This window comes from Gopherus flavomarginatus, chromosome 16, assembly GCF_025201925.1.
Source record: "Gopherus flavomarginatus isolate rGopFla2 chromosome 16, rGopFla2.mat.asm, whole genome shotgun sequence".
In the NCBI taxonomy this organism is placed as follows: domain Eukaryota; kingdom Metazoa; phylum Chordata; order Testudines; family Testudinidae; genus Gopherus; species Gopherus flavomarginatus.
The window spans coordinates 26,698,943-26,710,535 of record NC_066632.1 but is presented as its reverse complement, the minus strand read 5'-3'; the positions used below and the strand labels follow the sequence as shown (position 1 = coordinate 26,710,535).

At 63.0% G+C, this 11,593-nt stretch overlaps 1 protein-coding gene across 1 annotated transcript in view; it reads right to left on the bottom strand.

The window, feature by feature from the left end:
• Window positions 1–4,148, bottom strand: part of FKBP11 (FKBP prolyl isomerase 11) — a 6,154-nt gene extending 2,006 nt beyond the window's left edge. Inside the window, exons 1-4 of the mRNA XM_050924948.1 lie at window positions 3,896–4,148; window positions 3,109–3,174; window positions 2,276–2,363; window positions 1,501–1,534 (exon numbers count right to left, since the gene is read on the bottom strand). Coding sequence (XP_050780905.1) covers window positions 1,501–1,534; window positions 2,276–2,363; window positions 3,109–3,174; window positions 3,896–4,006 — 299 coding nt within the window. The 5' untranslated portion in view covers window positions 4,007–4,148. The remainder of the gene's footprint in view (window positions 1–1,500; window positions 1,535–2,275; window positions 2,364–3,108; window positions 3,175–3,895) is intronic.
• Window positions 4,149–11,593: the final 7,445 nt, after the last annotated feature.

The window sequence follows — 11,593 nt, the reverse complement described above, 5'->3', positions numbered from 1 at the left end:
TGTACCCAGAAGCCTCCTACTGCAAGACAAACCCAAGAAAAGAAAACCAACAGGACTCCACTGGCCATCACATACAGCCCCCAGCTAAACCCCTCCAACGCATCATCAAGGATCTACAACCCATCCTGGACAATGATCCCACACTTTCACAGGCCTTGGGTGGCAGGCCAGTCCTTGCCCACAGACAACCTGCCAACCTGAAACATAGTCTCACCAGTAACTGCACACCACACCATAATAACTCTAGCTCAGGAACCAATCCATGCAACAAACCTCGATGCCAACTCTGCCCACATATCTACACCAGTGACACCATCACAGGACCTAACCAGATCAGCCACGTCATCACTGGTTCATTCACCTGCACATCCACCAATGTAATATACGCCATCATATGCCAGCAATGCCCCTCTGCTATGTACATCGGCCAAACTGGACAGTCTCTACGGAAAAGGATAAATGGACACAAATCAGACATTAGGAATGGCAATATACAAAAACCTGTAGGAGAGCACTTCAACCTCCCTGGCCACACTATAGCAGACCTTAAGGTGGCCATCCTGCAGCAAAAAAACTTCAGGACCAGACTTCAAAGAGAAACTGCTGAGCTTCAGTTCATCTGCAAATTTGACACCATCAGCTCAGGATTGAACAAAGACTGTGAATGGCTTGCCAACTACAGAACCAGTTTCCCCTCTCTTGGTTTTCACACCTCAACTGCTAGAACAGGGCCTCATCCTCCCTGATTGAACTGACCTCGTTATCTCTAGCTTGCTTGCTAGCATATATATACCTGCCCCTGGAAATTTCCACCACATGCATCTGAAGAAGTGGGTATTCACCCACGAAAGCTCATGCTCCAAAACGTCTGTTAGTCTATAAGGTGCCACAGGATTCTTTGCTGCTTTTAAAATAACAAGAATGCATTAGGGCCTCCTCTCCAAGGCAGCACGTCCAGCAGCAGGTGGTTGAGGCGCTGGCTCAGTGACTGAAAGCAGCTTCCCACGAGGTTTCGCATCCAGCCCGTGACCCGATCCAGCCCTGGGGGGGCTAGAGTCAGAGCTGCATGTTCATCTCCAAGCGCTTGCAGGCCCGTGGCTAAATCCCAACCATGGGCACCTGCCTGCAGAAACCCAGTCGCATGAAGGGAACTCCGGGCCCCTGCCCCCAGCAGGCAGTCTGGCCCAGCCCAGAGGGCAGGCAGAGAGCCCCCTTCCTGTTCCTGGAGATGAGCACATACCGAGAGCCAGGCCCAGCCTCCTGGAGAGAAAAGAGCTGGGCCCCTCGCCTAGGCTCTGACCTGATTTTTACCATGTTTGGGTCTCTGGCCCCCTGCCCACTCTGCTGATCCAGCCCCATGGGAAGCCCCGTACTGGGAGCAGAAGGAGAGCGCCGAGGATCCCCATCTTGTCTATTGCTTTGGCTGAGAGCACTGAGCTAGGATGCCTTTCCCCAGTCACACCATCACTGCTCTTGCTAGCAAGCCAGGGCCTCACTTACCCAACGCACATGTCTAGCAAGCTTTGCTCCAAGCCTGGGAGGAGGGAAAAACCACAGAAGAAGAGAGACAGATCAGGGGGATTCTCTGAAAGGCTTCCCACCCACCTGGGTGAGGGGCCTCTTTGGGATTGCTCATCTTCCCACCCCCTGTTGCAGGAGGCCTCCCTTCCGAGCCCCCGGCCCCGCTGAGCTCTGTGGCAGGCTCACGGCACCAGGGGGTTAAGCCGCTGAAAGCTGCCACAAGGAGGCAGTGACAGCGCAGGCCGGGGTGCCAAGGAAGTGGGAGCAAGGGCTGGATGTGGGAGAGGAGAGTCTCACGGAAACACTGGAGCAAGGGGCAGTGGCCCCTTCACACGCTGTCACTGCAGAGAGGACAGGCAGGGGAACATGTCAGTGCGTTCCGGGGGCAGCCGGATTCAGATCAGTGCAGGGGAACCGTGGGGCACCTGGTCCTTCCAGCAGATGCCAACAGAGACCAGCCAGAAGAGACTCCTGCACCTTCCACTGCAGTTAGTATGTCAATAGTGCCTAGAGGCCCCTGTCACGCCAGGCGCTGTACAGGCCCCAACCGAGATCGTGCCGGGCGCTGCACTGGCCCTGACTGAGAAAAGCCCTCTCCCACCCCCATCTTGCTGGGGAGGTGGGGAAAAAGGCTGAAAGAGGTTAAGTGACGGCCAAGGGCACGCACGCACTCAATGGCAAAGGCGGGAACAGAGCCCAGATCTCTGGAGGCCCAGCCCAGCCTCCTCCCTGATTGGGGCCCAGGCTAACGTACCAGGGATCACCTGTCTTTTACCCAGCTCCACCTGCAGGGGGTCCCGCGAGAGCGAGGTGTCGATGATCCGCCCATCCTCCAAGCTGCCCTGCGGGGAGACATTGACACACGCGGGTAACCTCCAGCGCGGGCACAAGGTCCTGGAGCAAGGGAGCTCCTGCTGCACCACCCCGACAGACACGCAAAGGGCCCTGCTACGGAGACGCGGGCACAGTCCCTAGGCCTCCCCGGGGTGGGCAGCGGGGGCGAGTGGGCACAGCAGGGCAGGGGACAGACATGGGAACAAAGCAGCGTGAAGGGCAAAGGTGGCAGAACGGCTGCAATTGTGCCCTCTGCCACTCCTGGGAAGGGGACACAACTGCAGGCCCCCCTGACCCAGAGGCACTGTCCCCCTGGACACAGGGGCACTGTCCCCAACCCTCCCCCCACAGGGGGCACTGTGCCCCAACTCCCCCAGACACAGAGGGTACTGTGCCCCCCCACACTGGGGCACTGTCCCCAACACCCCCAGACACGGGGACTGCCCCCGTCGCCCCCGACACAAACGGGGCATTGTCCCCATCCCCCCCCGACACACACAGGGGGCCCTGTCCCCAACCCCCCCCCCAGGGGCACTGCCCCCCTGTCTGCCAGCCCCACGCCCTAGAGACTCAGGGGCACTGCCGCCCCCGCGCCACGTCCCGGACAGGGGAGCCGCTCACCCCCCCGCCGGCCGCACCGCCACATCTGGGGCTCGGCGCCCCGCCCCAGCGGGAGCCACCCCGGCCTGGCCCCGCCCCGGGCGGAAGGAGCCGCCAGCGCTGACGTGTCCTGCGCCCCCCCACCCCCCTTACCGTGTAGTGAATCTGCACCGTGTCGCCCAGCGCCGAGCGCGCCGCGCAGTCCTCGGGGGGCGCCACCTGCGGGGCGAGCGCAAGGGGGGGGTCACAGCTCTGGCGCCGGGGCCCCCCCGTCTCCTCCCGTGCTCAGACACGGACCCCGCGCCCCCCAGCGAGGAACAGGCCCGCGCGGCGCTCCCCCCTGAACCCCGTTCCAGAGCGCCCTCCCCGCGCCCTCACCAGGGTCTCCACCTGCGGCGCGGGGGGGGGGGTGTCCCGCCGCTCTCCCACCCCGCACCCCCCCCCGCGGCGCCCCGCGCCCACACCAGGGTCTCCAGCTGCGGGGGGGGTGTCCGCCGCTCTCCCCCCCCCCGCGCCCTCACCAGGGTCTCCAGCTGCGGCGCGCGGGGGGGGGTATCCCCGCCGCTCTCCCACCCCGCACCCCCCCCCGCGGCGCTCCGCGCCCACACCAGGGTCTCCAGCTGCGGCGCGCGGGGGGGGTGTCCCCGCCGCTCTCCCCCCCCCCGCACCCCCCCCCGCGGCGCCCCCCCGCGCCCTCACCAGGGTCTCCAGCTGCGGGGGGGGGTGTCCCGCCGCTCTCCCACCCCGCACCCCCCCCCGCGGCGCCCCGCGCCCTCACCAGGGTCTCCACCTGCGGCGCGGGGGGGGGGGTGTCCCGCCGCTCTCCCACCCCGCACCCCCCCCCCGCGGCGCCCCGCCCACACCAGGGTCTCCAGCTGCGGGGGGGGTGTCCCGCCGCTCTCCCACCCCGCACCCCCCCCGCGGCGCCCCGCGCCCTCACCAGGGTCTCCAGCTGCGGCGCGCGGGGGGGGGTGTCCCCGCCGCTCTCCCCCCGCGCCCCGCACCCCAGCAGCAGCAGGAGGAGGAGGGCGGCCGGGCGGCGCGGGAGCATGGTCAGCGCGGAGCCTGCCCGGGAGCGTGTGTGATGGGGGGGCCGCTAGCGCTTCCTCCCCGCGGCCAGCGCCGCCTGGTGCCTTCCCACTCCCTGTCATTCAACCCAGGGCTTCACGGGCCCCCCAGCAGCTCCGCCCCGGCCGGGCCCAGGGGCACGTGCGAGCTGAGCTCCCCCGTCCCCCCCTCGCGTTAGCACTGACGTGGGATGTCAGCACACCCGCTTCCCCCGCGGCACCTGGCCTCGGGCCGGAGTCAGGGCCACGCAGGAGCCCTGGGGCCCGGGCAGGCAGCAAGGCAGGGCGGGGGCGGGGGCGGGGGCGGGGACGAGAGCTCCAAACTCAGGTCACTGCGAGGGGGGAGTTGTGAGCATGGGGAGTCAGATACACACCTGGCACACACACACCTGGCACATGCACATCTAACACACACGCCTGGCACATGCACATCTAACACATACACCTGGCACACACACGCCTGGCACACGCACACCTAACACACACGCCTGGCACACGCACACCTAACACACACCTGGCACACACACACCTGGCACATGCACACCTAACACACACGCCTGGCACATGCACACCTAACACACACACGCCTGGCACACACACGCCTGGCACATGCACACCTAACACACACACCTGGCACACACACGCCTGGCACATGCACACCTAACATACACACATACACCCCTAACACATGCACACCTAACACACACACCTTACATACACCTAGCACATGCACACGTAATACACACACCTAACACATGCATACCTAACACACAGTCCTAACACACGCACACCTGGCACACACACGCCTGGCACATGCACACCTAACACACACACGCCTGGAACATGCACACCTAACACACACACCTGGCACACACATGCCTGGCACATGCACAGCTAACATACACACACCCCCCCCAACACATGCACACCTAACCACACACCTAACATACACCTAGCACATGCACACCTAATACACACCTAACACATGCATACCTAACACACAGTCCTAACACACGCACACCTGGCACATGCACAACTAACATACACACACACACCTAACACATGCACACCTGGCACACGCACACTTAACACACACACACCTGGCAAACACAAACCTAACACACACACCTGGCACACGCACCCCTGGCACACGCACACCTGTCAAACACACACCTGGCACACACCCCTAACACACACACACCTGGCAAACACAAACCTAACACACACACACCTGTCAAACACACACCTGGCACACACCCCTAACACACACACCTGGCACACACACACACCTGGCACTGTGATGGAGTAGGGGCTGTCTGTGGGGAGTGGGAGAGCAGGGGAGGACTTTAGGGGATGGACGATGCCAGGGCCTGTAACCTGAGCTAGGTAAGGGAGGGGAAAGGTCAACACCTTTCCCCGGGAAGGGGACAAAGGAAGGGAGTGGCAGGAGGGAAGCAGTTTGAGTTTGGGCTTGGGGCTGTGTGGGCGGAATTCAGGGGATCCTAGCTAGGATCCAAGCACCCTGAAAGCCCAGAAGGACTCGGTGGAGGGGTCCTGACTGTGCCTGCAAGCCCTGCTGTAACCTGTGTTCCTGTTGTCCAATAAACCTTCTGTTTTACTGGCTGGCCGAGAGTCACTGTGGGTCCCAGGAAGAGGGGTGCAGGGCCGGACTCCCCCACACTCCGTGACAGGCACATGCTGTGAAACAGTAGGGAGCGGGGTGGATTGACCTGGGACTGTCTGCATGGGGGAGGGGAGAGCAGGGGGTGACTTTAGGTGAGGGAGGTACCTGAGCCAGGACGGGGGTGGGGCCAGGACAAAGGGAGAGGAAGTGGGGGGGGAGTTGGCTGGAGGGGGGGGTTTCAGTTTGGGGCTGGCTGGGAAGAGGCAGGAACCCCAAGTCTGGGGTCGAAGCTCCTTGCCCCCCAGAGGGACCCAGCTGAGGGGGCCTGGTTGTACCTACAAGCCCTACCTGGGACTGAGGTCCTGTCGTCTAATAAACCTTCCGTTTTACTGGCTGGCTGAGAGTCACAGTGGATCACAGGAAGTGGGGGGTGCATGGCCCGGACTCCCCCACACTCTGTGACACATGCACACCTAACACATGCACACTTGGCACACACACCACACACACACCTGGCACAGGCACACCCAGTACACCTAACACACACACACATCTAGCACGCCTAACACACACGTGTTTTGAAGGAGGCTGCACCCCCTATTTGTGAATGAGCTGGGGGCGGGGTGGGCGGCACAGCTCAGGTTCCAGGTCAAACTTCCCCAGGGGCGAAAGCCTGTTTCCCCTGGGGGGGTGGCACTAGTTCCAGGCGGCAGCCTGGGGCTTCAGCCCTTTCAAACCTGTGCGGAGCTAGCTAGGCGGGGCCCTGCCTACCCGGAGCAGTGCCGGAGAGGGAGGGGGTCACCCACCACCCCTCAGCAAAGCCCCTCCATCCAGCCCTGAATCGATGGGAGCCAGGCTGGGGGTGCTGCAGTGCCCACCCTATAGACTCTTCTAACTGGGTCTTCTGCAAAACCTGCGTTTAGAGCCAAAACTCCAGGGCTGGTATAAATCACTCTCGCTCTCTTGGTGCCAACTGGGCCAGACCCCCGGCGGTAGAGTTACTCCGTGCTGGCCGCACTCCGGTGCGTGCTCTCCGGTGAAGGCTCCCCAGCGACAGCATTAGCCGGCACAGAGCAGGGGAGCTGGGGAATGGCAGTTCAGGAGGAGGCCAGGATGGGGTGTGGGTGTGACCACGTCCCCCTTTCCTCCCCCCCCCCCAAACACACACTTTACTCAGCTGCAGACTGTGCACAAGGTGCAAAGCCTGTTCCAGAGTGCGCAGCATCCCAATGCTCCCATCAAACCAGCAGGGAACCCCCCATCCCCTGAGAGCAATGGGGCATTAGTCCCCCAGCCCTGCCCCACATCACTGGCACAGACCCAGGCTTTGGGTGGACTGGGCCTTAGCGGGTTCCCGGTGAATTGCCCAGCTGTGCTAATGCCATGGAAGGCCACGGCTCTGGCCCAGGGGCTCGGCGAAGGCAGGGGGAGGAGGCAGAAAGCAGGGGGGTCGTTTCCTAGGGGAGAAGACGCACGAGCCCCCTTTGGCATACAAGAAGCAGCAGCTCAGTCACAGTGGGATCTGGGCTGGGGGTAGGAGCAACAGCATTGCTGACCCCAGCCATTGGATCACCAGGCTACCAGCCGGCACGTGACATTTCTCTGAAAGCCCCAGTTCCCGGCATCTGCCACCTTTGGTTTTGTAAAAGTCGATGTTCAGCTGAGCAGAGCTTGGCTACAGGAGCGCTGCAGACCCAGCGAGTGGGCCCAGCGCAAGGAGAGACCCCGTGTTTATTATGTGTTACGTCTCACGAGTGCTTTGGGGTACAGCATGTGGCAGTGGCCGGGGTGGGCTGCAACAGGGGTCTGGCAGTGCCAGCTGTCCCAAATCTCCCCCGACCTTGACTTCCCTCCACCTAGGGTATGAGCAAGTCCAACCAGGTTTTCAGGTATCAAAGCGCATCCCCATGGGGGACGGGGGCTCCTTCACAAATAGGAAATGGCCAATGAAGAACAGACCAAAGACCTTCATCCTAGCAGGGAGACAGAGTCAGTCCTCGGCCCTTCACTAGCAGGGTCTGCTCAGCTCAGTTCCCTTCCCTGGGCCTGGACCCCCGTCTCCTGCCACCAGCTGGGCAGAATCCTGCTCCCAAGCCAGCTGTCTGCGGAGACCTGCCAGCTGTTCTCCAGGACAGCCCATACCCCTGCCAGCCTGGGTGTCCTGCCACTGTGTGCAAGCAAGCACCCTTTGCTGGGAACAGGCCTCCCTGGCGTTCTCCCTGCAGGATTCTCCCCTCCCTAGGTGTGCACCTTCCAGGCCCCCTGCTCCTCGGGGCACAGCACCTTCTTTCTGTGGCCACGGCTCTGCTGTGGGCACTACCGCTGCAGCACCTGCTTCCTGTAATGGCAAAAGGGCTGTATCCATCCACGGAGGTAGCCCACCGCTCTGAGCAGCCATAGAATTCTTCCACCAGCCCAGCTGGAGCAACACCAGGGGCCTCGACCCACCTAATCATTAAGCACCGACTAGGCGCAGGAGCGGAGCAGCTTCCCCCTAATGATCCTCAGCTCACCCAGCTCCAGGGGCTCATTTGCCAATTAACCAGGAAGTGGCCACCTGGAGAATCAGTTCCCCCCAAGTAGGCCCTCAGGCGGGAGTAACAGGAGGGCTGGATCGGACCTGCAGAGTCCAGCCTGCTGGTTCTGTGCCAGGCTCTGGGAGGGGAGTGGGCTCTAGTGGTTAGAGGGGGTTGTGAGTCAGGACTCCAGGCTGGGTTCTGTGTGAGTGACTCACTCTGTGCGTCTTATATTTCCTCAGCTTTCAAATGATTAGACCTGGGGGTGACATGCTGACTCTCCCCCCACCCCCAAGCACCTTCCAGCCTTGGCGTCTGGGGCATGCTGAGCTTTAAGGGCACCAAACTCCCAGCACCAGAAGGTGGCAGCAAATCATCAGAAATTCCTCCCTTTCCATCCGCTCCCTGCAGCTGGCGTTCCTAGGGCACAGCTGGAGGGAAGCTCGCAGCATTAGCATCCCAGCCGGCCTGGACAGGGCACTGCTGCAAACAGGGCCCTGAATGCTGCTGAGGATTTGACTTGCCAGAGACAAAGTCAACCTTATTGCATGTTTAAGGCCCCGACCCTAACTGTGTTTCGGGCATCAGAAGCATCCAGCAGGTGCAGGCAGGGAGGGACCATCTAGTGCACGGGGTAAGTCCTCGGCTATGCTGCAAATCAGCTCGTTGCCCTGGGCCTCAGCTCCTCCTCCTCCGTGCTGGGGCTAACGCTCCTTCCTGGCTGGAGGCAGGGACAGCATCTCCCTCTGTGGGTGGGCAACTCATGGCACGCCGGGGCCCCTGAGCTCAGCCGGGCCCCCAGACGCTACAGGAAGACAAATAATAATGTACACAGTGGCCATAGCCAGATGGGGCCCCGCTGGGCTGGGGCCCTGCCCCAAAGAGCTGGCAGTCTGACAGGAGAAATTCCTCACCAGAAAGACAGGCCTGGTGCCGGTGTGGCTAGCAGGGACCCAGTGGCAGGGTCGGAGCCAGGATGCAGAACCGGTCAGTCCATTTCCACTGCACGCACAGCCTGGCAAGAGGCAGGTCCCATCACTCTGAGCCCCCAGGGGAGGAGGTTTGGGCAGATGCCTGTGAATGGGGCGTAGCCTCCATCCATGGCTCCTGTGAGGGCATCGCAGCACCTGCCGGGCCAGGGCCAGGGATGGGGCCGGCTCATGTGCTCTGGGGCATGCAGAACAGGCCCTAGAGGCCGTGAGATGATGCAGCGTGTGCTGTCTGGCTCAGCAGGGCCACGCCCGGGTCCAACCCCACTATCATGCACATCCGTCCATTTGGTGACAAGGGCGCCCTTGAGAAACGGGGCCTTGCTGAGCTGAGGCTGGTACCACATGGCCGTGGGCCGGCTTGAAGAACACTGGACTAGCCAAGAGGGGCCAGGCTCCCAAGCGTGAATGCAGCTCGGTGGGGATAGGGTCACGTTGGCTGCTCCTGTCTGGGGAAGGCCCCTCTGCCCCACACAAGGGGTGGGATGGGCTTGGCTCGCACACTTGGTAACAGTCCTCACCAGCCACCATGGCTGTAAAGACTGAGCCTGGTGCAGAGCTACCAGGTCTGAGGGACCCTGGCGAGGCCAGCGTGTGCTCTGATGGGGCCGGGCAGGCTGCGTTCGCTCTGTGCAGGGGCAGCGCCCAGGGCCCTGCCCAGGAGGGTGCTAGGAGCTGTACAAACGTTTCCAGCTGCTCCTCTCACCAGGGACAGCCCCGCAACCCCAGCGAGCTGCAGCCCCCAGTCGTCTCACTCAGCAGTGCCAGGCTCCAGGGCTGGGCGGAGGAGCTGGCTCAGGTCAGGCTCAGCTGAGGGCTCCTGCTCCGGCCTGTGAGCGCTGGCTTTGCCAGGCCGAGCAGCGTCCAGCTGGGTCAGCAGCTGGCTGGGAGCCTGCCTGTCTCCCTGCAGCATGGGGGTGTGGGGCCACCGGGGGGCCAGAGCTTGGGCTGGGCTGGGCTGTGGGGCTGGCTTCCAGGGCGACAGGATCGGCATGCCAGCTATTCCCCCGCCGGGACGCTGCTCCCATTGTCTGGGCCACGCCTGTCAATCCCCGGCTGCGGCCCCGCCACCTGCACCCACATACCAGCCCCCGTTGCCGTGAGGTGGTGAAGACGGGCTGGCGGCTCGGGCCATGAGGCTGTAATGGGATTACGGGGGCTGGGCCCCCTCCCCTGCCCAGAGACAATGTGAGATGGATGGGCTGGTGGGAAACCGGCACCAGCCCCAGGTCTGGGAGCGGGGGGGCCTCCGGCAGTAGAGTCCCAGCAGACCCCTGAGCAAGGGCTGCTGCCAGAAAGGGACACAGGATCAGGCCCTGTCAACTCAGAGCTGCTGCAGACACAGACTCTAACGAAGTGCCACAACCAAAGCAGGAGTCCAGGTTCCCGGCCCCATAGACCCCACTCCCCTCCCAGAGCCGGCAATAGAACCCAGGAGTCCTGGCTCCTGGACCCCTACACCCCCCTACCCCTCCCAGAGCCAGCAATAGAACCCAGGAGTCCTGGCTCCCGGACCCCTACGCCCCACTCCCCCTCCCCGAGCCAGCAATAGAACCCAGGAGTCCTGGCTCCTGGCCCCACAGACCCCTTACCCCTCCCAGAGTCAGCAATAGAATCCAGGAGTCCTGGCCCCTGGCCCCATAGACTCCCACCCCCTCCCCGAGCCGGGGATAAAACCCAGGAGTCCTGGCTCCCAGCCGCCTACACCCCACTCCCCACTCTCCCTCCCAGAGCTGGCAATAGAACCCAGGAGTCCTGGCTCCTGGCCCCACAGACCCCCTCCCCCTGCCCCTCCCAGAGCCAGCAATAGAACCCAGGAGTCCTGGCTCCCGGACCCCTACACCCCACTCCCCCTCCCAGAGCTGGCAATAGAACCCAGGAGTCCTGGCCCCTGGACCCATAGACCCCCTCTGCCTCCTCGAGCCGGGGATAGAACCCAGGAGTCCTGGCTCCCAGCCGCCTACACCCCACTCCCCCTCCCCCTCCCAGAGCCGGCAATAGAACCCAGGAGTCCTGGCTCCTGGCCCCATAGACCCCCATCCCCATCCCCGAGCCAAGGATAGAAGCCAGGAGTCCTGGCTCCTGGCCCCCTACACTCCACTCCCCTCCCAGAGCCAGCAATAGAACCCAGGAGTCCTGGCCTCCTAGACCCCCTCCCCCTCCCTGAGCCGGGGAGAGAATCCTGGAGTCCTGGCTCCTGGCCCCATAGATCCCTCTCCCCCTCCCTGAGCCAAGGATAGAACCCAGGAGTCCTGGCTCCTGGCCCCATAGACGCCTTTCCCCTCCCCGAGCTGGGGCTAGAACCCAGGAGTCCTGGCTCCTGGCCCCTTAGACCCCCTTCCCGTCCCCGAGCCGGGGATAGAACCCAGGAGTCCTGGCTCCTGGCCCCATAGACCGCCTTCCCCTCCCCAAGCCGGGGATAGAACCCAGGAGTCCTGGCTC